Source organism: Macaca mulatta, chromosome 17 (genome assembly GCF_049350105.2).
Source record: "Macaca mulatta isolate MMU2019108-1 chromosome 17, T2T-MMU8v2.0, whole genome shotgun sequence".
In the NCBI taxonomy this organism is placed as follows: domain Eukaryota; kingdom Metazoa; phylum Chordata; class Mammalia; order Primates; family Cercopithecidae; genus Macaca; species Macaca mulatta.
The window spans coordinates 31,249,352-31,276,805 of record NC_133422.1 but is presented as its reverse complement, the minus strand read 5'-3'; the positions used below and the strand labels follow the sequence as shown (position 1 = coordinate 31,276,805).

At 41.1% G+C, this 27,454-nt stretch overlaps 3 protein-coding genes across 7 annotated transcripts in view; 1 reads left to right on the top strand and 2 right to left on the bottom strand.

The window, feature by feature from the left end:
• NEK5 (NIMA related kinase 5) overlaps positions 1-3,691 on the top strand; it is a 90,208-nt gene extending 86,517 nt beyond the window's left edge. The window contains exon 23 of the mRNA XM_015121121.3: positions 2,402-3,691. Coding sequence (XP_014976607.3) covers positions 2,402-2,672 — 271 coding nt within the window. The 3' untranslated portion in view covers positions 2,673-3,691. The remainder of the gene's footprint in view (positions 1-2,401) is intronic.
• A 2,069-nt stretch (positions 3,692-5,760) lies between these two features.
• UTP14C (UTP14C small subunit processome component) lies at positions 5,761-10,710 on the bottom strand. Of its 2 annotated transcripts, XM_015121119.3 has the most exons (2): positions 10,538-10,619; positions 5,761-10,472 (listed from the first exon to the last, which is right to left on the bottom strand). In XM_015121119.3, exons 1-2 carry the CDS (start codon positions 10,617-10,619, stop codon positions 8,398-8,400), a joined length of 2,157 nt encoding a protein of 718 aa, XP_014976605.3. In that variant the 3' UTR covers positions 5,761-8,397. The 2 variants fall into 2 exon arrangements, with proteins under 2 accessions (XP_014976605.3, XP_077829969.1); XM_077973843.1 differs by having other exon boundaries at positions 5,761-10,710.
• ALG11 (ALG11 alpha-1,2-mannosyltransferase) lies at positions 9,937-27,445 on the bottom strand. Of its 4 annotated transcripts, none has more exons than XM_077973549.1 (4): positions 27,270-27,445; positions 20,710-20,940; positions 14,561-15,492; positions 9,937-11,199 (listed from the first exon to the last, which is right to left on the bottom strand). In XM_077973549.1, exons 1-4 carry the CDS (start codon positions 27,293-27,295, stop codon positions 10,928-10,930), a joined length of 1,461 nt encoding a protein of 486 aa, XP_077829675.1. In that variant the 5' UTR covers positions 27,296-27,445; the 3' UTR covers positions 9,937-10,927.
• Between the last annotated feature and the right edge of the window lie 9 nt (positions 27,446-27,454).

Here is a 27,454-nt window from a genome sequence, read left to right as displayed (position 1 = left end):
TCCAGAAGAAAAGAATATGAGAAAACAATATGCAAATCAATTCAGCTGTGAACTTTCTATAATTATACAAAGCCAGGAATCCTCATATCTGGGAAATAAGACAATTATCAAGCAGCAACAATGAAAAGAAATTTATACCTGGACACAGCATAGTTTAGTAGAGGAACAAAGACAAAGGAAAGTGTGTAAAGCACATGTCTCAGGAATGGTAACAGTAAGTGCAAGCTGCACTTACTGGTCCACCCAAATTTATGGTCTCCAGTTTTAGTGGGGTCCTCCGTGATGACTGGCAATCCGAAGCCTGGTCCGCTTCCTTCCCAGTGTATCAGTGATTCCAAACCCTCATCCCTCAGCTCACACCCGTCCAGCACACACTCATCGTGTGACTGTGCCTCCTCCTTCACAGAGATAGTATGCGTTCTGCAGAAGGAATCATCTCAGTTTCCTAGCTCCATAACTTCTCTATATCCACGAGTGCTTCTCTCCTTTTCTCTCCCTATCTTCTTTTTCCGAGGAAAAACTGTCCCTCTTCCTGCTGAAAGCCCATGCTCTGCAGGTGCTCTAAAACCCAGCCTCTTTTCAGTGACCTGGCTCCTATTGGTTATTCCACCTGCCTCCTGTTTTCAATATCATATGCTCGTTTCCCTCAGCATATAAACTGCCCAACTCTCTCCCATTAAAAACAACCACCAAAAACCATTGCCCCCATGTTCTCTAAATAACACCATTCCTTTCAGAGCCAGGCTCACTGAAAGAGGAGTTTAAACTCATTGTCACCACCTTTTTTTTTTTCTTCAGACGAGTGTCTTGCTTGATGCCCAGGCTGGAGTGCAGTGGCATGATCATAGCTCATTACAACCGTAAACTCCTGGGCTCAAGCAATCCTCCTGCATCAGCCTCCTGAGTAGCTCTCCCAGCACTTTGAGAGGCTGAGGAGGGAGGATTGTTTGGACACAGGAGTTTATGACCAGCTTGGGCAACACAGTGAGACCTCCTAACTGCTAAAAATCAAAAACCTGGGCATGGTGGTGCTCGCCTGTAGTCCCCACCTGTCACCACTTTGTTAACCTCCATTGCTTTCTTGACCCACTGTACGTTGGTTCCTGCTGTGTGGCACTCCTCTGAAATATTCTTTCAACAGTCATCTATTACTTTGAAATTGGCAAGTCAAATAATCATTTCTCAGTCCTCATCTATTTGGCTACTCCCTTGGCTTCCACGATACACATCTTCTTGGCTCTTACCAGCTCTTTCTCAATCGCCTCCACTTGCCACTTTTTTTGTTTTGTTTTGAGATGGAGTCTCGCTCTGTCTCCCAGGCTGGAGTGCAGTGGTTCGATTTTGGCTCACTGCAACTTCCGCCTCCTGTGTTCAAGTGATTCTCCTGCCTCAGCCTCCTGAGTAGCTGGAACTACAAGTGTGCACTGCCATGCCTAATTTTTTGTATTTTTAGTAGAGAGGCAGTTTTGCCATGTTGGCCAGGCTGGTCTCAAACTCCTGACCTCACACTTGCTACTTAAATATTAGGTTGGTGCAGTTACTTTTAGGTTTAATTTAGGTTGGTGCAGATTGTCTTATTGATCTATTCCCTTTCCTTTCTAAAAATATCAATGTTGTAGTCTTAGACACAATTTTAATTCGTGGTTCTATGAATCAGTAGTGGTGAGACCCTCAACACATTTTTTTTTTTTTTTTTTGAGATGGAGTCTCGCTCTGCTGCCCAGGCTGGAGTGCAGTGGCCAGATCTCAGCTCACTGCAAGCTCCACCTCCCGGGTTTATGCCATTCTCCTGCCTCAGCCTCCCGAGTAGCTGGGACTACAGGCGCCCGCCACTTCGCCCGGCTAGTTTTTTGTATTTTTTAGTAGAGACGGGGTTTCACCAGATTAGCCAGGATGGTCTCGATCTCCTGACCTTGTGATCCGCCCGTCTCGGCCTCCCAAAGTGCTGGGATTACAGGCTTGAGCCACCGCGCCTGGCCTCAACACATTTTTTTAACCTCTCTGAGCCTCAGCTTCTTTACTTACAATTTGATGATAATGTCTACCTCAAAATGTTGTTAGTATTAAGTGAAATATGGTATAAGTGCCCTAGGATAGTGATGGGCATATAGTAAGGGCCCGATGTATGGCAATTTTTTTTTTTTTAATTCTCTCTTCCTCTCCTCTTAAACACTAGATGATGGAAGTTAATAAATATAATAAAGGGTGTTTAACACAATGTACAACTCAACAGAAGATGGATTCTCCCAACATTAGTTGTTTATCATGCTTAGAAAAACCTGGGTGAAAATGCAACTTTTATATTGCTCAACTGGGAATGGAGAAAAGGGGAATGAGTTTTTATATGTATTCTTCAGTGCTTTCATATCATAACGCTGATTTTTAGTGCTTATTATTTCAGAAATTTTGAGGAATCTGAAGATGAGTTGAGAGATGAAGTAGTAGAATCCTTAAAAAAACTTGCTACTTTCAAAGAGGAAGATAAAACAGCAGAGGCCTCCAGTGCCTCTAAGGACTCTGGAAAGTCAAGTGAAAGAGAGGGGATAAGTATGCAGAAATCTGAAGAATTAAGTGAAGGCTTGGAGAATATTTCTACTACATCTAATGAACACATTTGTATTACAGATGAAGACCAAGGAACATCAACAACTAGTCAAAATATACAAGTGTGATTATTGTACTTTTTCTTAAGTAATAAGTTAGTGTCTAGTGTCTATTACCTATAGTATTTATTTGGGTACAAGTCATAAATGTTCATTTACTTTAAGGGTTTTCTAGTAATCTCAAGGATTTATTTTTCTTTCAATTTAGGAAGTAGAACTAACTTTTGGATATAGACATTAATATTTTTACTTTAAAGTTTCTATTAAGAAATCTTAGGCCAGGCAATCCCATCACTTTGGGAGGCCAAGGCGGGCAGGTCATGAGGTCAGGAGTTTGAGACCAGCTCAACTAACATGGTGAAACCCCGTCTCTACTAAAAATACAAAATTAGCCGGGCATGGTGGCACATGCCTGTAATCCCAGTTACTTGGGAAGCTGAGGCAAGAGAATCACTTGAACCCAGGAGATGGAAGTTACACGTGAGCTGAGATTGCACCATTGCACTCCAGCCTGGGCAACAAGAGCAAAACTCTGTCTCCAAAAAACAAAAACAAAAACAAAAACCATATATATATATTTCAGCTAATGTATGTGGTAGGCAGAGTAATGTGGCTCAACACCCCCTCCAAAACATGTCCTGTCCTAATCCCCAGTTTGTGAATACGGCAAAGGAGAATTAAAGGTTGCAAGTGAAATTGTTTGGTCATCAGCTGACCTTAAAATAGGGAGGTTATCTTGGTTTATCCACGTGGGTGCAGTGTAATCAGAAGGGTCCTTACAAGTGGAAGAGGAAGGCGAAAGAGAAAACCAGAGATATGGCAGCATGAAAAGGACTCAGCCTGATGTTGCTGGCTTTGAAGATGGAAAACTAAGAATTCAGACAGCCTCTGGAATCTGGAAAAGGCAAAGAAATGGATCTTCCCTAGAGCCTCCAGAAGGAATACAGTTAATTTTAGCCTAGTGAGATCAATTTCACACTTCTGACCTGCAGAACTGTTAAGATAATAAATTTGTGTTAACTAAGTTTGTGATAATTTGTTAGGACAGCAATAGAAAACAAATACAATATACAGGTTCATTCATTTAACATAATCAATCTGCCATTTTATAAAACTGTGATTTTGAAATTTGTTGAATACACTTTTTTGAAGCTGATGTTGACACAGGAATAAGGCAATTGAGCAAGAAGAATAAGGCATGGTGTGTTAATTATGCACTAAATGACCATGACCATTTTGTCTTATTGGATTAGTTTCTAATAGTTTCAAGTGTATAGGCTTTATATCTTACAATGATCTTTTTATATACAGTTATTAGCACAGTACCAGAAATCTTTCTTGAATTAATAAATGCTAAAACATTTCCTCATTAGGACTGTAAGCTGTTTGGTGTAGGAAAACTAACTTTTTTTTTTATTGATCATAACAATTCCAACGTTGAACATGGCCTGGAGCTTAACAGATGTTTATTTAAATACTAAGGAGTATGTCTGGGCTTAGGAAGGAGAGGGTGGTTATACTTCAGGGTGGTAGAATTCTGCTTGAAATATGTGCTCTACAATAAAAGTAAAATGTCTCACTGATACACTGTTAAACTGAGAAAACAAAGATGAGGTAAGGTTGGTCAGATGATTTCTAAGGTCTGTTTACTATTTACATTTCATATAATTTTCATTAAATGTGGAGAATGCACATTGTAGGAGTCACCTGAGATATGTTCAGTTTTTTGTGACTATTTCCTGATGTCTGACAGACTGTTCTTTTAACCTGATGTAGAGTTACAGTCTACTCTTTCAGGGAGAATGCTGTTTGTTCACATCATGAGGCTGTAAATATTTAAAATGTTCTCACCACTGTGTTAGTTTCCAACTGACACATGGCCTGAGAGATTGGAGTATCATTAATTCTCCAACTGTTTTAGTGCTCAGGGTGTGCATATGTTTATTTACTTTCAGGACTAGTTCGGACATAGTAAAACTGCTAGTGACTTCATGTAATCCTTATTCTGAACAGTATTTGAAAGCAAGGGAAATGAAACATGATCCCTAAAAACCTCAAACGTCCAAACAAGTCAATTAAGTACAAAAAAAAAAAAATGTTTAAGGTTGGTAAATGAACAGGCCAGGTGTGGTGGCTCATGCCTGTAATCCCAACACTTCGAAAGGCTGAGGCAGGAGAATCGCTTGAGCCCAGGAGTTCAAGACCAGCTTGGGCAAGATAGGGAAACACCCATCTTTAACCGCCCCTCATCAAAAAAAAAAAAAAAAAAAAAAAGCTGGTGTGTTGGTGTGCACCTCTGGTCCCAACTATTCAGGAGGCTGAGGTGGGAGAATCACTTTAGCTTCAGCCTCAGAGGTTGAGGCTAGTGAGCCATAATCCGTGATCGCATCACTGCACTCCACCTTGAGTGACAGAGTAAGACCCTGTCTCAAAAAAAAAAAAAGTTAAGCATGTCAGGTGACTGGGTTTGCTCCCATGACAAGATGCTTGGCTAAAGTCTATTTTAGGTAATAGTCACCAAGCTTTACTCAGCAATTTTGAATTCTTTGCTGTAAATTGGAAGTATTCACTGTGATAAGTATACATATCTGCAATATTTTCAACTGGTTTTAGTCCCTAATTCTAGACCTTACCCATTTTACACACACGATTAGCTAAATCATGTTCCTGAGCATGGCTCTGATTGCTTTGCTCTGGCTTTAGCCTTGGCCTCATCTGTTAAACTGAAACTTTTTATCAGACCTGTATGCATTAAAAAAATTTTTTTATTAGAAAAATCAGCCTCTTGCTAGCCATGTATGATAGCTATCAAATTGATCATTCTGTAAATAGTAGCAATAAGTGTATCAACACTTTGACCTCCTGCGTGTCTACTAACATTTGCATATAGTCCAAGTGAGCACACAGCACCAGAATATTGGAACAGATGCAGCTCCAAAGCCAAGTGTTGCCTTACATTTAGAGTGGGAAAAGAGGAAAATGAGTTAGCAGAAGAGCAGCGGGGGAGGGGAGGTAAATTACAGGACATAATTTGCTTCTAAAAATTTGTGTAACATGTTGTAGTTATATAATTAACTTTTCTAATGTACTGATAGATTTGGCACACACATACTCTCATTGTGAATATATATGAATATATCAGTTCTAGAGTCTGGGGTTTATTTACATAAACACAAATATTCTTTATTGATAATCACACTGGTCTCTATCTCACAATTTTGCGTATAAGATGACCTTATAAAATCCCTCGAGAATTATTTAAATCAAGTGTACGAAGCTCTGCAGTTTATGTCCAAAATATTCATTAAAAAGTTTATTAAACCTGACAGCCTCTTCTTAATGTTTCACAAGCAAGACAAACTTTTATTTTTCTTTCTTCTTTAATTGGCTATGGAGCTTGGGAATATTAGTAGAACAAGGAGACTATGTGAGGCATATAAAAGGAAAGAATCCAAGAGAATGAAAAATCACTTCTTTAAATAATATTTAGACACAGACTTTGTATCTATTAGATCTAAATCATGTCTTAATACAAATTAAATCATATTTACGAATAATAATTACACAAAACCTATGTAACACATACTTTATAGTACACAAGTGTAAATAAGAATACAAACCTCCACTGCTGTGGGTTCAAAACATAGCAGGCTTGGACCACTCAAAAATGATGTCTGAGAGGAACAGTCATTCTGAAAGTTCTGCAGACAGACGCTAGCAGACAAGCCATTTTGACACTTTTCATGCTATCATTCAGAAAAAAATAGAAGACATATACCACATTACGAACACTGATAATCATCATATGCAAATTATATCTTCCAATGACATATCTGTGATGTATGAAAATAATTTTAAAGAAATAAGCTTATAGTTTATGGAATCCCAGAAAACTTTTTCTTCCTTCACTACCTCCTCAGGAATAAGGCAGTTAAGTGGGTAACAGTTTGAATCTTACTTCAAAGTGTAGCTACAAAGTAAGAAAAAGCACTGGGCCAGGAGTCAGAATATCCAGGTTATAATCTTGATTCTTTCATGGAACAGCTTTGTGGCACTGAAGGAGTCTAGTAAATTCTTTAGATTTAAATTGTTCTGGTCTGTAAAGCTGAAAATAAGAGAGAACTGGGCTAATCCGTAGGGTTCCTTTCACTCCAATTTCTACCCGTCTTTTTCTAAATGGAATCATCTCTAACACAAAGTTACAATGGTGTGTCAGAACATCCTGTGACTGGTCCTCTGTTTGCTTTTTGATCTGATGACAGATGGCCTGGAGACGTATGAATAACATAACTGGGAGTAGGTAAGCTGGCCACATTGATAAGTGACTGAGAGAAGAGTGCAAAGGAATAATGTACCCTTTCATTTGCCCCTTAACACAAAGATGAATCAGGCTATGGATGGGGTCAATTCACTGAACTAGAAAGGATTATATAAGCAGAAAATGCAAAAGCTATAGGTTTTTACAGCCCTATCTGCTCACACATATATTCAATTTTCCATGCTAGTTATTCAGGATAGAAGGTGCATTAAATTTATACCAATTCCTAGCTACTGGCCGAGTAACTAAGAATCTACATAGAGTTGTAATGCATTAATAAAGATTGGATTATAGAAGACATTTAGTATGTAATGCTCCCTTTAAGTAACTGTCATAATTTTTTTTTTTTTTTTTTTTGAGACAGAGTTTTGCTTATTGCCCAGGCTAGAGTGCAGTGGCACAATCTTGGCTTACTGCAACCTCTGCCTCCTGGTTTCAAGTGATTCTCTTGCCTCAGCCTCTCAAGTAGCTGGGATTACAGGCACCCGCCACCAGATCCAGCTATTTTTTTTGTATTTTTAGTACATACAGGGTTTCACCATGTTGTTCAGGCTGGTCTCTAACTGCTGACCTCATGATCTACCTGCCTTGGCCTCCCAAGGTGTTGGGATTACAGGCGTGAGCCACTGCTCCCGGCCCTTAACTGTCATAATTTTCAAAGTACTTTCATCCACTTTCCATCTCATTATTCCAACTCCAAAAGGTAGTAAGGACTGGAATTAACAACTCCAGATTACAGATGAAGAATCTGAGACTCAGAAAGATAAAGGAGCAGTTTTAGTGTCAAAAGGTCAGAAGTTTGTAAATGATGAAGCTGAAGGTAGGCCCAGATATGCTAACTGCTTGCCCAGTGCTCTTTTCAAAATGCCACCTTGCCATCTGACAATGCATTATGCTGGTAATAGATAATAAATACCCTGTGGATGTATCTGTATACCACATCATCACTGTCAGAAAAACAACTTGAGGTTCTCTTGAATGACTTAAACCTGACTTCCAGGCTGAGATGCGGTACTGTCAAGCGATAACGAGACCCACACAAATGTGCTGATAGCACTAAACAAAAACAATTTTCACCAGTACCGGTATGGAAAGGACTGTTGGCAGCACCTTGGCCTCTACTGCCCTACACACACCTATAAAGCATCAGTCAGTCCCACCTCTTGACTGTATGCTTTGAGAACATGATTACACAAGTCTGTTTAAAATTTCTTTTTAAAGGAAATCATTAGGTATATTCAAAAGGGTCATCCACTGTATTGTTTAGAATGTAAATGTACCAGCATTTTTCTGTGTTCTAATGTCTGATCAATTCTAAAATGCTAGTCAATTAATGGTCATCCATTTTCTTTTTTTAAAAATGTGGCTCAACTACATGCAATGTGCTGAGCCAGTTCTGGAATCCACCCTGTAGCAGAGTAAAACTGGACCAAAGGAAGTGGAATCAGAACTCCTAGCTGTCACTTTTCCAGCTACTCAACCTACAGAGTTTTTCTTCAACTCTTTACTGTGACGTGTGGTGATTTGTTTTGGATTCCACTGTATGACAGACAGGTCTGACCTTGAGGAAGACCGGTAGCCCACATCCTCTGCTTTTATGGGCTTAATGATATGACCTGGCTTGGTGATGACCTTGGGAGTAGTCAGCTTTTGGAAAGCCCTCTGGGTGTTCCATGTGGATCCTACAGGGGTCTGGATGGTCCTTTCAAATTGCCGATGGTGGGTAAATGGATATGGAAGCACTTGTACCTGATGAGCTGCTGCGTGGATGTTGCGCTTCTCACTGATAATCACATTTGGCAAATTCTTATCTTTTCTTGGAGGACCCTCAGGGGCTTTGAGAAACTGGCGTCTTTTCTTGGTACTAGGCTTTAGGCCCACACCACCCCACTCGCCCCAGCCAGGTAGTGTCAGGTCCACGTCCTTTGGCTTACTCGCCTCCACAGCTTCTCTCTTCTCTTTCAAGAAATTTCTGATGACATCATCCCCAGCAAAAGCTTCCTTTATCATCTGCCTTTGGTCTCTCTCCTCTTCATCTTCCAGCTCCTCTATTGTTGTGGGAACTGCCAAAGACCTCACGGAAGGAGACTGTGTAGTTAGGAAGTTCTGTACGTTGATCAGTTGCTCCTTCTCTTTCTTCTCCTTAGGGGCATCAGGCCGATTATTTGGGGTCCTCTCTGACTGCTGCCCTTCTAACACAGGTCTGGGAAGCTCCTTATTTTGAAAACAATCTTCTTTTCCCAGCTCTTCTAGCTCTTCCACAGTTTGTACTCTCTCTGGCCTCTGTAGCAACAGGGGCGCCTCTTCTTCTGGGGCAGGTTCCTCTCTCTGGACCTGGGGAACAGTCCCCTCTGAACTTGCTTTTTGCTTCCTGGACTGATGGTTTTCCTTCAATTTCTGAGATAGTGCCCTCAATTCAGACAGCACCTCCTGGCTGCTAGAATCTTTTGTTTCTTGAATGCCTGCTGGCTCAGCATCCTGGTTGAGCTCAGATCTTTTTCTAAGGGATCGCCTCTCCTCAAAGTCTCTCAACAAAATTTCTTCCTCTGCCACTGGTCTTTCTCCCTCACTTTCAGAAACCTCATGGGTCGCAGGCTCTGGCAGTTGCTCAGGGTCCTCCTGGGTTGCAGCCTCTCTGGTGTCACTGGTGCAGCTTCTGAGCATCCAGGGATTCGGTCCTTCCACATTCATCTGGACTTCATTCACTACATGGGGGACAAGGAGTTCTTCCACTTCTTCTGTGCCTCCCTCCTCTTCCTCAATCTCAGAGGCTACCTGGAGTTTCTGTGTCAGTTCTTTGTTCTTGGCCAACTGTTCCTGCATAGCTTGGCGAGCCTCCAGGTCATATTTTGCCATAATTGCCTTTGACTTGGCCCATTTCCCACTGTTTTGGTGCTTAAGGCTCATTCTTTCCATCATTCTGGCATTTTCAAATTTTTCCAGTTCTTCCAATGCCACAGTTGGATTAACCTTCTGCAGCTGCTCCAACTCTTTTGAGGCTTTCCTGGCCTTTCCTTTCTTCACGACTTTGTGATACTTTTTACTTTTGATTTTCTTCTCTCTTCGAGCCTTGGCCTCATAGTAGGACTGCAGAGCCCGAGCCCTTTGAAGCTCTGCTCGGTGCATCTTTGCCTCTTCCAGACTCATGGCTCGGAGAGAGGCCTTTTCCATGGGAGTCAGTAAAGGGTCTGTTACTGGCTGCTTGTTCTTATGGAGGAGGTTAAAAATTTCCTGCTCCAGGGGAGTTCTTGCCTTCCAGCCACTGAGCGCATGTTCAATGGGAGCAATGGCTGGCTGCTCCTTCCCCAGGGGAAAAGCCAGCTGCTCTGCCTGCTGGTTCTTCAGGACGATAGGGTCCCATTTAGAGAGGACTTGTGAGGTTTTACCGAATGCTACTTCTCTGTGGATCTGTTCAATGTTTTCTTTGTTAAGAGGTAACTCCACCACCTTCTTTGATTTGACTCTATTCAGTTGCTTTTTCACAGTGGCCAAAGAAGAAGTAGTTTTAACAGGCTCAAGGAGATCTGCAAGGACCAGCTTTTCTCCTGATCCTTCAGAACTGACATTGAACTCTGACACTTTCAGACTAGCCTCAGACCTCTCAGCCAATTTCCGCCTATTCTTTCCATCAAGGGAACTGATTGCTTCCAGAAGCTTTTGATGCTTTCTCTCTCCATCACTGTCCCCCTCATCTTCATTCTCACTCAAGGGGCAGTTTTTTGGCAAATCCACTAATTCTTCCTGTTGGCTCAAAGCCAGAAGGCTCTCCGCAACCCGGTTCACATTCATCTCAGCAGCCAGCTTCTCTCATGTGTACCAAGAATGGAAGCTGAAGGCTAGTCATCCATTTTCTTTTCAACACTTCCTTTTATTCTAAAAGGAAATTTTCTTGTCTGTTTTCTAAAGTAAAATGATTTGACAAATGAGATTGAATTTAGAAAAATATTTACATATGAAGGTGTTTAACCAGTTTATATAAAATATCTTTAATTTTCCAGATATGGCATTACTTAAATAACTTTTCCACAGATGATAGGAATGTCACTTCAAATTCCTGATCAGAGAATCTGCTTACAGATGCACGAGCACTTTTTCTGATTTGGAGTCTCTTTTCTGCAGACATGGAAAGAATGTGAGCGATAGTTTCAGCATAGTCTTCTTCACTCTCAGCCAGAAAGCCAGTTATATCTCCTTCGTGAGGAACGACAATGTCAAGCTTTGGGCCCCCTGAATTGTGTGCAAGGATAATTGTGCCAGCTGCCATACACTCCACAACTCCTGAGAAAAAAACAAAAATCATGTAGTATTTTAAGTTTTTGAGTGTGTTCATAAGAATGAGGATGAACAGAAATCTTCAAAAATTTTAAGGGACTTATGAGAAACTTAATTGTCTATATGTCTAGACATTTGCTTATTTAACTTCTATAGTACAAAATAAAATAATTTTAAGTTTTTTAGTTTTCATAGCTTCATAATAATACAATTTTTTTTTTTTTTTTTTTTTTTTTTGGAGAGAGAGGGTCTCACTATGTTGCCCAGGCTGGCCTCTAACTCCTAGCCTCAAGTGGTCCTCCCATCTTGGCCTCCCAAAGTGCTGGGATTTACCAGCGTGAGCTACCACACCCAGCCTGCTGCTTTATTTTTAGTTAAAATAGACAAGTAGATGGAAGACTAACCTATTAAAAAAGATATATTGCAGATAATTAAAAAAGACTAGAGAATGTTAGCAAGATGGTAGAATATTAACAGGTATTAGAAAAACAAAAGGAGTAAAAAGATATCAAAAACAATTTTAATAGTTCAAATTACATTAGCAGAAAAAATAAAAAATGCGAATCACCTAAGTGAAGCATACTATTGCCGTGCTTATGTTACTGCCTGGATTTCTGGCATATTTGAGACTACTGCGTGCCCAACAACAGTGCTGAACTAAATGAAAGTTGTGGTTAGTTTCTGCCAAATGATACACATGAAATATAAATTAATCTAGCCAGCCTTTCTTAGCTGTATTCCTAGGAGAATTAAGCCCTTCAGAGAATGATTTAAGTGACTGCTTTCCCAATTATCTGAAGGATGGTACAGAGCTGGTATCATCCTGGATGTATAGGAGAGAAATTAAATAATTCCAAATGTTTCTAAACCAGTGGTGAAATCCCTGCAGAATAGAATTCAGTAGCTCATATCGTATTCTGCTTGAGGTTGGAGAGCATCCTGTACTTTCTCAGAGACCTTCATCTAATCAATTTTACCCTTTCCCTCTCTACTGGCTCCTTCCTATCAGCATTGAAGCTAGGGTGCCACATGCCTCTCCTCAGGTCCTGCAATACCCACCCCTAGCCATTGTCTCTTCTTCCCGCTCCGTACTTCACAAACTTACTGAAAGTGTGGTTTGCACTTACCAACTCTACTTGTTCACTTCTGAGTGCTCAACTTTTGATTTTTGCTCATAGTCTGACTTTTGCTTCTACTTCTCCCTTAAGATTGCTCTTGCCCAGGTCACCAGTGACTGCCTTACCTTCCCCAGCATCTGGGCAGCATCGGAATCTGTGCCCTCTTCATTCTTCTCCAAACACTCTCTTCCTTGGTTTCTAAGACACTGCACTTGGCTGGCTCTCCCCCTTCTCCATTTCTTCTCCCCATTTCTCAGCTGTTTCTGTTCTCTGCATTTTGTACTGAGAGCCTCTTCTCACTCTGTACATATTCCCCAGGCGATCTTATCCACATCCATGGGAGCTTTGATAACTACCTGCACGAGGACAATCCACATTTTGTATTTCCAGACCAGATTCCTCTCCTCAACTTCAGACTCCTATATACAAAACTACCTCCTGGACGCATGCCCTCACATGTCCCACAGATGAACTCAGACTCTGCAGGTTCAAAACTTGGCTCATCAATGGTATCTGCTCTTGGATTTCCCCTCTGGGAGAAAGCCAACACCATTCTCAGAGCTTCCCAGCTCCCAAAACCCTAGGTGGTCTTCTCTTCCTCCCTCATTTAACACATCCAGTTAATCACCAAGTCCTGGTCAATACACTGCAGAATGTCTCTCAAGCATGTTCACCTACCAAGTTCAGCTCACTAGTACCTCCACCTGGGCTGCTACAGTAGGCCGGCTCGCATCTTACTGCCTTTCCAATCTTGCTCTCCCGGCTCTTCACTGATCCACTCCCCATGTGGCCAGAATGGACTGCAGAAATCAGAAAGCTTTTGCATACAATACTTAAAATCCTGCTGTTCTTTTCCACTGGCTTAACCTGGCCCATATCACCTCTCTGTTGTCTTCCTGCTTAATGTTCCTATTGATGCATCTGTTGTCACTCCTGTCATAGTGCTGTTCCCTCTGCTGGAGACTCTCCCGTCTCTCCTGGCTAACCTCTAATTATTGTTCGGGTTCTGCTCAAGTGTCACATCACTTCCTTGGGCAACTGTCCTCTGCCCGCACAAGTCTGTGTTAGCTTTCTCTTTGGCACTTTCACATCACCCTGCACTTCCTTAGCATAGCACCTGGCACACAGCACTTGCCTGTGTAGCCTGTTGGTTCCACCAGAGGGCAGGAAGCCTCTGACAGGCCAAGCAGCTCCCGTCTCCACCACATCTCTAGCATCCACCCAAGTGCTCAGCAGACTGAATGTTTAGTAAGTTTCTATGCAAGGAAGCAGAGCAGGTCAGATCCCAGGCAAAAGGTTGGGTCAACCTGGGTCTAGTACTATACTACTAACTAGGAGTGAAAAAAGTATAAGAGAAATTGTAGTCTTAGTTTAGAAAGTGTCACTTTTATGTTATCCTCATTTCCTCTAACAACTAACAGTGTGAGGCACAAAGCGCTTGAGAAATATACGTGGACCCAAATTAAACACAAAGTAGTACTTGGTTTTACAGCAAAATGTAGGCTTAACAGGTCAGAATGGAGATAGTAGTTTGTGCCAGAATAAACAAGAGAGGCTAAAAGGCAAGGAGATTTAAGTTGAAGACTTATGATGCGATCTGGCACAAAGAGGAGGGCCAGTCCATGGTGAGGGTAGAATCAATAAAAGACTAAAAGAGTTACTGTGAGAAGTCCCTATGCAAACAGCGGTTCTCAACTTTTGATGCGTAACAGAATCACTTAAGCAGCATTATCAAAATACATCTACCTGGGCTTTGTCCAGAGATTCTCATTTGGCCATTCTGTAGGACTAGGGTAGGCCCAGGAATCTATACCAGTAAGTACGTAGTGGGGTTAGATGGGGAGAGAAAATGTTGCTGTTAAGAGCAGGGGCTATCTGGGTTAGAATCCGGGCTCTACCATTTACTTACTGTATAACTGAACTTGAGCAATTTCTAAACCTTCCTGTGCCTGAGTTTCCTTATTTATAAAATAGGAATAACAATAACACCTATCAAATAGGGGTTTAGAGGGGCTTAAATTAGATAATACACGTAAAAATCTCAACACAGTGGCCTGCACACAGGAATTGGTCAATAAATACTAGCTGCTATTGTTAACTACTTAGTCTCAAATGAGGAAAGTGTATTTGGTGGACGAGGGGAAGAGAATTAGGGCATGATGCAGACTTCCAGAATTTCATCATTTTATCAAAAGAACCTAAACGTGTATCTCATGGCACCAAACAAGTTGTTTAAAGGCCAAACTCACCAATCCCAAAATGCTCGTTCCACATGGTATGCAGACCAATTGTTGCTTCAGACAAATAATTCTTTAATTCATCAAATGGAATGTTTATTTTAAATTCCACATATTCTTGAACTCCTAAATCCTCAGAGAGCCTTCTCAGTTGGTTTACCCTAAGTTCATCATCTTTGTTACGACAACCTCCAATGAGGGCAAGTTTAAGAGAAGGAGATGACTCAACCATCTTCTTATTCAGCAATTTAGCAAAGGCTCTGATCTGCAATGGATGATTCTTTTCCGGCCTAAACTGGCCAACAGAAACCAGCAAATGTCCTGGAGTCATCTTTTTCTCATGTAAGGGAATATCCAGAAATGTCTGCACATCACAAGGTGGATAAACAATGTTAGTGCAATTCCCAACTTTCCATAGTGAGAGAATATGGTTTAGTGTCCAAGAAGAATTGACCATGACTACATCACTGCAAGAACCAACAAGTCCATAAATAAAAGCAAATAAATAGTAGTAGATGAGCTTTACTTTGCTGAGAAAAGGATTCCTGGTAATGAAGGCTGGATTATTAAATCCAATATTTTGATTCTTCACTACAGAGAGCATGTCGGTGCTGATAGTGGGATAATGAACATAGCTTCCAACTTGGCAACCCCCTATATACTTAAACAGAGGAAGTGTAAAAGCATATCCCATTGAATCGATGTAAACATCAGGAACACACTGCATTAGAGCTTCCCAGCCGAGAAAAATGGATCCTAGACTTTGGCCCAGCAGTGTGAAGTGAGGATACAGTGAATCTTCCACAAGATAGCGTTTCCTTAAAAAAACAAACTGCACTGGGTGAATTAATCTGATGTTAAATCTTCTGAAAGCACCTTCTAGTATCTGTTGACCGCTGACATTAACATCGCCGGTATAAACAACATAAACTGCTTCAGGATACCTAAAATAGAATGTAATGGTTAAGAATGTATTAAGTTACAAAAATTAGCCAGACATGGGGGCACATGCCTGTAATCCCAGCTACTCAGGAGGCTGAGGCAGGAGAATCGCTTGAACCCAGGAGGCGGAGGTTGCAGTGAGCCAAGACTGTGCCACTGAACTCCATCCTGGGCGACAGAGTGAGACTCCATCCCAAAAAAAAAAAAAAAAAAAAAAAAAAAAAAAAAGATGCCTGCTACCTACCCTGAGAGACTGAGAGCGAAGATCACGCCATTGCACTCCTGCCTGGGCAACAAGAGCAAAATTCCGTCTCAAAAAAAAAAAAAATAAATAAATAAATAAGAAAGAATATATTAGGTTAAAATCAAGCAAAAAGTTGTAGATAACTATTTTTTTACAGTCATAAAGTTGTTTTTTTTTTTTTTTTGAGACAGAGTTTCACTCTTGTTGTGCAGGCTGGAGTGCAATGGCGCGATCTTGGCTCACAACCTCTGCCTCCCGGGTTCAAGTACTTCTCCTGCCTTAGCCTCCCGAGTAGCTGGAATTATAGACGTGTACCACCACGCCTGGCTAATTTGGTATTTTCAGTAGAGATGGGGTTTCTCCATGTTGGTCATACTAAAAATGATGTTTTCTACATTTTTTATTGAATTAGAAGTATAGTCCTTCAAATGAGACTGTGACATCTAGTTCTTTGCCATTTCTTCCACTGAGGGTTTCACACAGAATAGGCATCAACAATAAGTGTTGACTTATGAATGAGATGTTCTAAAGAAATACTAAAAAATTTTGACAGTATTCTTAGTAAAAAATACCATAAACAAGCGTTAAGATTCAACAAACCTGTCTTCAGAGAGGATCACAGTACTAAAGCAATACTCAGGGTTTTTATCTGAAAAATGCAAAAAGGCTTTAAAAGCTAGATCTTGTGCCTGTATCACAATTAGATATAATTAGTATGAAAATATCTAAAAGTATATTCTTATGACTTGTAATGCTTTGGTCTCCCTCTGTTTATAATTATTCTTTGAGTCATAAAACATTTATTGGCCAGGTGCAATGGCTCACGCCTGTAATCCCAGCACTTTGGGAGGCCAAGGTGGGTGGATCACCTGAGGTCGGGAGTTCAAGACCAGCCTGACCAACATGGAGAAACTCTGTCTCTACTAAAAATGCAAAATTAGCCGGGCGTGGTGGCACATGCCTATAATCCCAGCTACATGGAGGGCCAAGGCAGGAGAATCCCTTGAACCCAGTAGGCGGAGGTTGTGGTGAGCCAAGATGATGCCATTGCACTCTAACCTGGGCAACAAGAGTGAAACTCCATCTCAAAAAAAAAAAAAAAAAAAGAAAAAGAAAAAGAAAACAAAAAACCCATTTATTAGGCATCTAGTATGCCAGGTTTTGGGGGTATGGAGATGAGAGAGAATCTTTATTTCAGAGGCTCAGTCCAGTGGAGAAAACAGACATGCAAAACAAATAACTGCAAAACTGTGTGCTATGCATTGATAAAGACACCCACAGGATGCTGTGGAAGCCTAAAGGATGACAATCTAACTGCTCCTCTCTGGCCCCTTCCCAGTCACTCTTTACCCAGCAGCAAGAATGAGCCTTTTAAAATGTAAAAAAAGATTGTGATCTCTGGTAGCCTAAAAATGCCCACAAATTCCATTTGCTTTTTTCCTTCTTTTTTTTAAGACAGGGTCTCGCTCTGTCTGTTGCCCAGGCGGGAGTACAGTGGCACGATCTTGGCATATCGTAGCCTCCACCTCTCAGGTTCAAGTGATTTTCATGCCTCAGCCTCCTGAGTAGCTGGGATTACAGGTGTGTGCCACCATGCCCAGCTAATTTTTGTATTTTTTCAGTAGAGATGGGGTTTTGCCATGTTAACCAGGCTGGTCTCAAACTCCTGGCCTCAAGTGATCTGCCAGACTTGGCCTCCAAAGGTGTTGGGATTACAGGTGTGAGCCACTGTGCCCGGCTAGGCCACAAATTCTTTGATACTTTTCCCATTGAGAGGTGACATCTAAGTCCCCTCCCCTGGAATAACACTGGGCTCTGTAATTATTTTGACCAACAGAATATGGCAAAAGTGACATTGTGCCAGTTTCCCAACATAGACTCTAAGGGACTGGCAGCTCCTACTTCCTGTCTCTTGGAATGCTCATGCTAGGAGAAGACAGCTGTCATGTACGGACTCCAACCAGCCCGAGACTGCTATGTTGTATGCAAGCCCAACTAAGTCACATGAAGAAGCTCCTCAGTGAGAGAAATGCCCGACAGCCCCCAGCAGTTCCAGTTATCCCAGCCCAAGAACCAGAATGTGAGTGAAAAAGGCTTCAGATGGCTCCAGCCCCAGCTGCCATCTAATTGCAACAGTATGACAGAGACCAAACACGGCAGCCCCTAAACTACGTCACAGAACAGTAACCCCAAAACTGGTTTACTATAGCCCTTAGAATAAAATCTAAACTACTTTCCCTGATCACTCAAGTCCTGTGTGATCTGGAACCTGCCTCCGTTACCTCCCTTCCCATGCTCTCCTTTGCCCTCCAGGGTGCAGCCAAACTGGCATCCTTTTCTTTGAACATGCCAAGCTCCAACGAGCCTTAGGGAACTTGCAGTGGTTGTTCTCCCTACTCTGCATTCTCTTGTCATTTTCACTCGGTCTTTTCATAAGGCAGGCAGTTTAGCATGTGGTTCAGAACATAGGCTCTAGTGCCCCAGTTTTCTTCTTTGTCAAATGAGGATAATGGTAACAACTACATAAGGCTGTTCTGAGGATCAAGCGAGCTAACACATGTAAAGCACTTCAAACAATACCTGACATACAATCATCACGCCATGAATGCAGCTGTTTTTGTCATTCAGATTTTGGTTAAGTGTTATCAGAGATTTCCCTGATCACTCAATCTAAAGTATCAAGACACTCCTATATTACCCTATTTTAACTTTTTATATAGCACTTCTCACTATTTGATATTTTTCTTCTTTGTTTATTATCTTGTCTCTCTCAACTAAAATCAAATGTCCAGGACAGAAGGAGTTGATTGATCTTGTTCCCTTAATCTCAACCTCTAGAACAGTGCCTGACATGTAGCCAAGTCCCCAGTAAATACTGCTAGGTTGAATGAAAAGTGCACTGTAGCCGGGCGCGGTGGCTCATGCCTGTAATCCCAGCACTTTGGGAAGCCGAGGCGGGCGGATCACGAGGTCAGGAGATCAAGACCATCCTGGCTAACACGGTGAAACCCAATCTCTACTAAAAATACAAAAAAAAAAAAAAAATTAGCCAGGCGTGGTGGTGCGCGCCTGTAGTCCCAGCTACTTGGAGGCTGAGGCAGGAGAATGGCATGAACCTGGGAGGCGGAGCTCGCAGTGAGCCGAAATCGCGCCACTGCACTCCAGCCTGGGCGACAGAGCGAGACTCCATCTCAAAAAAAAAAAAGAAAAGTGCACTGTAGTATGTGTTGAGTTAGGAAAGACTTGTAGAAATTAACTGGGGAGAAAAAGTTTATTTCAGAAGAAAAGAACACTATATAGAAAGGGAATGACTCTAGAGACAGCATGATGTGTTTGGGAAGCTGCTCCTCGTTCTGCATGTTGGACCAGAGTATGTGTGTAGGAATGGGGAGGGATGAGAAACATGATGTGGCCAGAGCAAGATGAAAAAGTATCTTCCAAGTCATATTAATGATTTGGTTTTTTTATCCTTGTAGATGGGTTAGGAGTAATACAGGCTGCTGGGGACTATGTGTACAGATATGAAACTTTACTGCTGCCCTCAAGAGGTAGATAATCTGGTTAGAGAAGAAAAAAGTAGTATCAATGAGAGTAGGAAAAGCGTCACAGAGTTGGGAATTATGAGAATTCTTTGTATTTAGGCAGTTACAGAAGATGGCAGAGCAAATACAGGGGTAGGGGCTGGAAGCTAGGATGGGCCAAGATTACAGAAAAGTATAGCTGAGCGAATTCTGTGTGAAGGCCTTGGCACTGAATGAAGGGTGCGTACCAGGAAGTAGGGTAACCATGAAGAATAACAGTTTTCCTCATATGATAAAATAATGGAACCTACTATGCTTTTTCCTTTCTAAAAGGGAATCATAAATATTTTTGGGGCATGGGGGGGTGAAGATGAGGAAGCCTCAAATCTTAAAAGATGTATAACACCATATTCCTTCTAACATGGTAACTTGAGACTATCCAGCTGGTAATGATATAAAAATTTGAGTCAAATAGATACTTTCATAAAGATTACTCTTGTGTGCCACAACTGCCTGAAAGTATTCAGGCTTAAAGTGCTCTGAGGTACTTGGTATATTTCTGTTTATTAAGTCTTCTGTATACACTCCCAAGGAGACCAGTTATTCCCATTAAATTATGCCATAAAGGGGCAGATGTTTTCCCCATCCACTGTCCATTTCTTTCTTTTTTTTTTTTTTTCCTTGAGATGGGTTCTCACTCTGTCACCCAGGCTGAAGTGCAGTGAGTGCACAATCACGGCTCATTGTAGCATTGACCTCCCAGGCTCAGTCAGTCTTTCCACCTCAGCCTCTGGAGTAGCTGGTGCGCATCACCGTGCCCAGATAATTTTTTGTAGAGACAGGGTTTCACCATGGTGCCCAGGCTGGTCTCAAACTCTTGGGCTCAAGTGATTCACCTGCCATGGCTTCACAAAATACCGGGATTACAGGTGTGAGCCACCATGCCCGGGTTTGTCTATTTCTTTATCATAGTAACTAAAATCAAATAAGATAAGGCATGCAGGCACATGAAAGAAATATTTTCTTATTGAGGAACAGTTTAAAAAGGAATTCATTTTTTACTTTAGGTACTTTAGAAAGATGAGGCTGGGCATGGTGGCTCACGCCTGTAATCCCAGCACTTTGGGAGGCTGAGGCAGGCGGATCACAAGGTCAAGAGATCAAGACCATCCTGGCTAACATGGTGAAACCCTGTCTCTACTAAAAATACAAAAACTTAGCCGGGCGTGGTGGTGGGTGCCTGTAGTCCCAGCTACTCGGGAGGCTGAGGCAGGAGAATGGCATGAACCTGGGAGATGGAGCTTGCAGTGAGCCGAGATCGTGCCACTGCACTCCAGCCTGGGTGACAGAGTGAGACTCTGTTTCAAAAAAAAAAAAGAAAGATGAATTTCTGGGCAATAATTTTTAAGAAATGGAACAATATAGCAAATTAGCTAAGAAAGATGGATACCTACTTTTTCTGCAGGGCTCTTAAAGCACACCATAAAACTCTTTCTCCTCCTCCACCAGCATTGCAGTATGGATGAAAAAATGCAATCACCATTTGATTTTTCCCATTTTTGCTAGTTGACACTAATTTTTTCTTTCTCTGTAGCAGCAGTCTGATTCCCCAAAGGACAATGACCAAACACACACATAAAGTTCCACATACAATTAGCCCAGGGAAGAATAATGAATAAAAAAACCTGAAATAAGAGGACAAAGTTGAGAATCAATGTGATATATACATTTAAAAAATTACAAATTAAAGTCTTCTTTTACATATCTACTTTATATATTAGTAACAAAGAGAGAATTGTCTTTAACAAGTCTGCTAACAAAATACTCAAGTATGAAAATTCTAATTCTAATCCAATATTGAAAGGATAAGTCCCCTTTAATTCCAATTCCTATAGCATGTTACCAAATGAACATACTTTAATCAGCAGTAAAAATCAACATTGAATCCCCTTTCTCCTTAGTATATATGTTATGGGATTAAAACAAATTTAACTATTAATCTAAACCAGACATGATTAAGAATGTGTTATATACTGTCATTTTGAGGGTCAGATGCCAAAAAAAATATGTCTTTTGAATGATCAATATTCCATTAAAGTCTGGTAAGACAGTAAATCTTTTTCATTCTGTCGCTTCACCTCAGAAAGAACAATTTTTGGGATAAAGGAATGGAACTTAGATTTCTTCACTTCCATTTCGAGTTCTGTATTTGCTCTATTTACATGACCTAATACTACTACCTTCCCTTATGTGCCTCTGAATGAGCTGCCAAAAACCCACTGATGTTCTGCTTAATACTCATTAGTAAACTCATTCACAAAGTGACTGTTAAAAGGTTCTCTATTACTGTCAGGTTGATTGAAGCTCTACAAAAGCAAGGGCCCAAGCTTGCTCGTATCATATCCCCAATGCCAAGTATTATGCCTGGCACAGAGAAGGCATCCAATGAATATATGACAGATGCAAAAGTTTATTATCTCTTCAGATGTTGCTTAAAATATGTTAAAATAAAATGTCAAGGTGCTTTTCTTTTAGGGTTGCCAATACAGTTGGAACCTAACTTAATATTTTTCATACTCTGCCTATCCTTTATAAAGGATTTGAGGAGGGTTTATAGGATTTAAAAACAATAAAATGCCAAAAGTTAAATAACAAAAAGTCAGGACCAGGGAAATAGAATAAAGATGGTGTGTATGTTGGGATGGTGGCTGCTGACAGATACAGGTATGCAGGCTATATTTACATACATAGTAGTGAACACCAGATTGGGCTCTGGGCTGCTTACTAGCCTAGGCAAATAGGGAGATGTTTTGTATAGTTACATAGTTTATTATTTCGTTTTCACACTGCTGATAAAGACATACCCAAAATGGGGAACAAAAAGAGATTTAATTGGACTTACAGTTCCACATGACTAGGGAGACATCAGAATCATGGCAAGAGGTGTAAGGCACTTCTTAACATGGCAGTGGGCAAGAGAAAAATGAGGAATAAGCAAAAGCGGAAACCCCTGATAAACCCATCAGATCTCATGAGACTTATTCATTATCATGAGAATAGCATGGGAAAGACCAGCCCCCATGATTCAATTACCTTCCCCTGGGTCCCTTCCACAACACATGGGAATTTTGGGAGACACAATTCAAACTGAGATTTGCGGGGGACATGGCCATATCATTCTGCCCCGGCCCCTCCAAATCTCACGTCCTCACATTTCAAAACCAATTATGCCTTCCCAACAGTCCCCCAAAGTCTTAACTGATTTCAGCATTAACCCAAAAGTTCACAGTCCAAAGTCTCGTCTGAGACAAGGCAAGTCCCTTCCGCCTATGAGCCTGTAAAATCAAAAGTAAGCCAGTTACTTCCCAGATACAATATTAGGTAAGTACAGCTGTTCCAAAAGGGAGAAATTGGCCAAAACAGGGGTTACAGGGCCCACGCAAGTCCGAAATCCAGCAGGGCAGTCAAATTTTTAAAGCTCCAAAATGATCTTCTTTGACTCCAGGTCTCACATCCAGGTCACGGTGATGAAAGAGTGAAGAAAGAGCTGGGTTCCCATGGTCTTGAGCAGCTCCGCCCCTGTGGATTTGCAGGGTACAGCCAACCTCCTGGCTGCTTTCATGGGCTGGTGTTGAGTGTCTGAGGCTTTTCCAGGCACACGGTGCAAGCTGTTGGTGGATCTACCACTCTGGGGTCTAGAGGATGGTGGCCCTCTTCTTACAGCTCCACTAGGCAGTGTCCCAGTAGGGACTCTGCGTGGGGGCTCCAACCCCACATTTCCCTTCTGCACTGCCCTGGCAGAGGTTCTCCATGAGGGTCCCGCCCCGGTGGCAAGCTTTTGCCTGGGCATCCAGGCATTTCTACACATCTTCTGAAATCTAGGCAGAGGTTCCCAAACCTCAATTCATGACTTCTGTGCACTTGCAGGCTCAACATCATGTGAAGCTACCAAGACTTGGGGCTTTCACCCTCTGAAGCCACAGCACTAGCTCTATGTTGGCCCCTTTCAGCCATAACTGGAGCAGCTGGGACACAGGGTGCCAAGTCCTTACGCTGCACACAGCACAGGGACCCTGGGCCCGGCCCACAAAACCACTTTTCCCTCCTGGGCCTCCAGGCCTGCGATGGAAGAGGCTGCCGTGAAGGTCTCTGACATGGCCTGGAGACATTTTTCCCCATGGTCTTGGGGAGTAACATTAGGCGCCTTGCTACTTATGCAAATTTCCGCAGCCAACTTGAATTTCTCCTCAAAAAATGGGTCTTTCTTTTCTACTGCATTGTCAGGCTGCAAATTTTCTGAACTTTTATGCTCTGTTCCCCTATTAAAATGGAATGCTTTTTAACAGCATCCAAGTCACTTCTTGAATGCTTTGCTGCTTAGAAATTTCTTACACCAGATACCCTAAATCATCTCTTTCAAGTTCAAAGTTCCACAAATCTCTAGGGCAGGGGCAAAATGCCTCCAATCCCTTTGTTAAAACATAAGAAAAGTCACCTTTCTCCAGTTTCCAACAAGTTCTTCATCTCCATCTGAGACCACCTCAGCCTGGATTTCACTGTTCATATTACTGTCCGCATTTTGTTCAAAGCCATTCAACAAGTCTCTAGGAAGTTCCAAACTTTCCCACATTTTCCTTCTTCTTCTGAGCCCTCCAAACTGTTCCAGCCTCTGCCTGTTGCCCAGTTCCAAAGTCGCTTCCACATTTTTGGATATCTCTTCAGCAGTACACCACTCTACTGGTACCAATTTACTATATTAGTTCGTTTTCATGCTGCTGATAAAGACATACTTGAAACTGGGAATAAAAATAGGTTTAACTGGATTTACAGTTCCACACGGCTGTGAGGCCTCAGAATCAAAGCGGGAGGTGTAAGGCACTTCTTACATGGTGGCAGCAAGAGAAAAATGAGAAAGAAGCAAAAGCAGAAACCCTTGATAAACCCCATCAGATCTCGTGAGACTTATTCACTATCACGAGAATAGCACGGAAATGACTGGCCCCCATGATTCAATTACCTCCTCCTGGGTCCCTCCCACAACACATGGGAATTCTGGGAGATAAAATTCAACTTGAGGTTTGGGTGGGGTCATGGCCAAACCATATCACATAGTTTTCACTGCCCACATGAAAACATACGAATTCATCAGAAAAGTAAATTTTGCTTTTTTTAGATACAGGGTCTCACTCTGTCACCCAGGCTGGAGTGCAGTGGTGCAATCATAGCAATCACTGCAGCCCCAAACTCCTTGGCTCAAGCGATCTCCTGCCTCAGGCTCCTGAGAAGCTGGGACTACAGGTGCATGCTACCACACCCAGCTAATTAAAAATTTTTTTTTGTAGAAATGGGGTTTTTCTATGTTGCCCAGGCTGGTCTCAAACTCTTGGCCTCAAGTAATCCTCCTGCCTTGGCCTTCCAAAGCATTGAGATTACAGGCATGAGCTGCTGCACCTGGCCGGAAGTAAATATTTTATTGATATTTAGTTTTGAAATGAAGTTCTCATGTGGGATTTCCTACTGTGAACAAATCCTCATTTGTTCCTATTGTGAACAAATCTCATGTGGGATTTCCTATTGTGTACTTGAAGAGGTATTTGACTCTATTTGAAATCCCACACGAGCACTTTATTTCAAAGCTAAAATAATTGGTCTAAAATAATTTGGTCTTTATAGTCTTTACACACCTTTATACCCTTAAAAATTTTACTGAAGATCCAATCTTTTGTTTACATCAGAGTTTCTCATCCTTGACACTACTGACATTTTGGACTAAATAATTCTTTGTTGGGGAGGTTGTACTATGTATTATATTTAGTAGCATCTTTGGTCTTGACCCACTAGATGCCAGTAGCACCCTCCCAATCAAAATTATCAGTTGGGCATGGTGGCTCATGCCTGTAATCCCAATACTTTGGGAGAATGAGATGGGAGGATTGCTTGAGCCCAGGAGTTCCAGGCTGTAGTAAGCTATGATCGTGCCACTGCACTCCAGCCTGGGCAACAGAGCAAGACTCTATCTCTAAAACAATGTAATTAAAAAAAAAACAAAAAACCCCTCCAGATATTGCCAAATGCCATATGCCTTGTGAAGGGCAAAAATCACCCCAATTGAGAACCAGTGGTTTACACTGTTTATATCTACCAATATTTAGCATATAAGAAATGAAAACTAAAGAACTTTAAAATTTTTATGAATTCATTTGAAAATAAAAATTCTTTCATAACACATTAAGTGAATGTTTTTATTAAAAAACAATATTTTCCAAAGCAAAAAAAGAAATTTAGCAAGAAGGGTGCCAATGATTTACATTTTTTGCAAATCTTTTTAATGTCTGGCTTGATGTGAAACCAGACAGTGGCTCCTCTTTTCTGTTTCTGCATTCAATCTGTAGTGATAAGTTGTTTTTGTTGAAGTATATGAAGAAAATTCAGGCTAACTTAGATATGTAGTAGGAAAAGGGAGTATATTTTAATACATATTGAGCTTACATTTAAAATATATTTAATTTTTCACCTAGTTACAGATATTGTTCTTTGATGCTAGGCCACATTTGACAAGTTATGCAATTTCTTAATGTCAGTTGCAATGCAGACTCTGAAATCCTATTAATGACCTTTTCACACTGTTAATTAAAATCCACTATCACTTAGTTTTATCCGCTATCACTTTTGCACTTCTCAACACAGTAAAATAGGCAAATATTACCTTAATGTTATTACAAAAACAGATTTGTTGAGGACCCATTGAAGGGCCTCGGGACCTGCATGGTTCATGGAACACAATTAAGAACCACTGCCTTAAAGGACGAACACAGTCTGACAAAAGTGGTAAGATTTACCATTTATTTAACATTTGGAATGTATGAATTAATAAAAGCAACACTACAGAGGACAGTTTGTTTTCTCAGGACAAGCTTTCAAAAGCTTATTTAAAATGCAGCTACCCCATAATGAAAAGACGTTTCTGGCAATTCCTTCAAATAATTTAGGTGGGAAAATTAATGTGATAGGCTTTTCAAACTGAACTATTAAACATTTAACTTAAAAGCTGAATAATGACTAAAGTTAAACCTGTCCTTTAAGTCTGGTTAGTGAGTTTATTTAGCCATTATAATGTAAAGCACTGAGGAATATTCCCTATGGCAGGGAAGAACCAAAAGGCTCTGATAATAGACTTTCTCATTCAAAATGTTTAAAGTAATGATTACAGAATTTGAAGTAGAGGGGACAAAAATGAAGAAGTGCCTGAACTTTTGAGAGAATTAGGTACATACTGCTATTCAGAAAGCTATGGTGTTAATTATAAATTTTCAGCCTGAACAAAAATATGTAGGTGGTAAAAAAAGCTAGGTAGGTAGAATATACTAGGCTTTCTGTTTTATTAGTGGAGGGCAAGGCATTTAAAATTCAGTAGTACTACAACAACAAAGGTGGAAAAAAGTATGGGAGTTTTTTCACCAAAATGTTAACAGTGGCTATCTCCGGATGGTAGCACTCCGGGGGGTTTTTCCTTTTACTCATCTATTTGCTAGATTCTTTTTCTAGAAGAAACAGCGTATACACGTAATACAAATAAAATAATATTTTATGCAACTTCTTACATCAATCATAAAAATTAAAATAACAGATTATCAAAAAGCAGAGGATTCAACATAAGCTTTATATTGAAGTGACGTGTTAACAATGGCACTTTTGGTGAGTTTAAGAGGAGAAACTAAGAGATGAGAAGGAAGATCCGGTTTCTTCTTTACTGAAGAGAGACATGATAGATTGGAAAATGTCTCGTAGCTCAATCGTAAAGAAAAATGAGGAATGAATATGAATAATTTATGACAGACTAACTGGAGTGTGAAAGAGAAAGAAAAAGCTGAAGCAGGAAAGGTAACTCGACCACTCAGCCAACAGTGAAACAGAAGAAAACGCGGTAAATTGAGTTTTTAAGACCTAGTCTGTTCCAGTCTATATAGAACACCCCAAAGAAAAAGGAAGACTGCTCATTGGCCTGAGAAATTACCTTAGATTCATGACAAGGAAGGCCATTTACTCGCAAAATTTAGCCGCACTGGACGGGCAAGTATCACTACAGAAGAGAAAACGTCTGTGAGCCCCACGACCGGCTCCTCACCTCAACAACTTGCACAGGTACCAGCTCCTTTCGCCGTCCGCCATCTTCCGCCGACCCCCGAACTCAGGAAACGC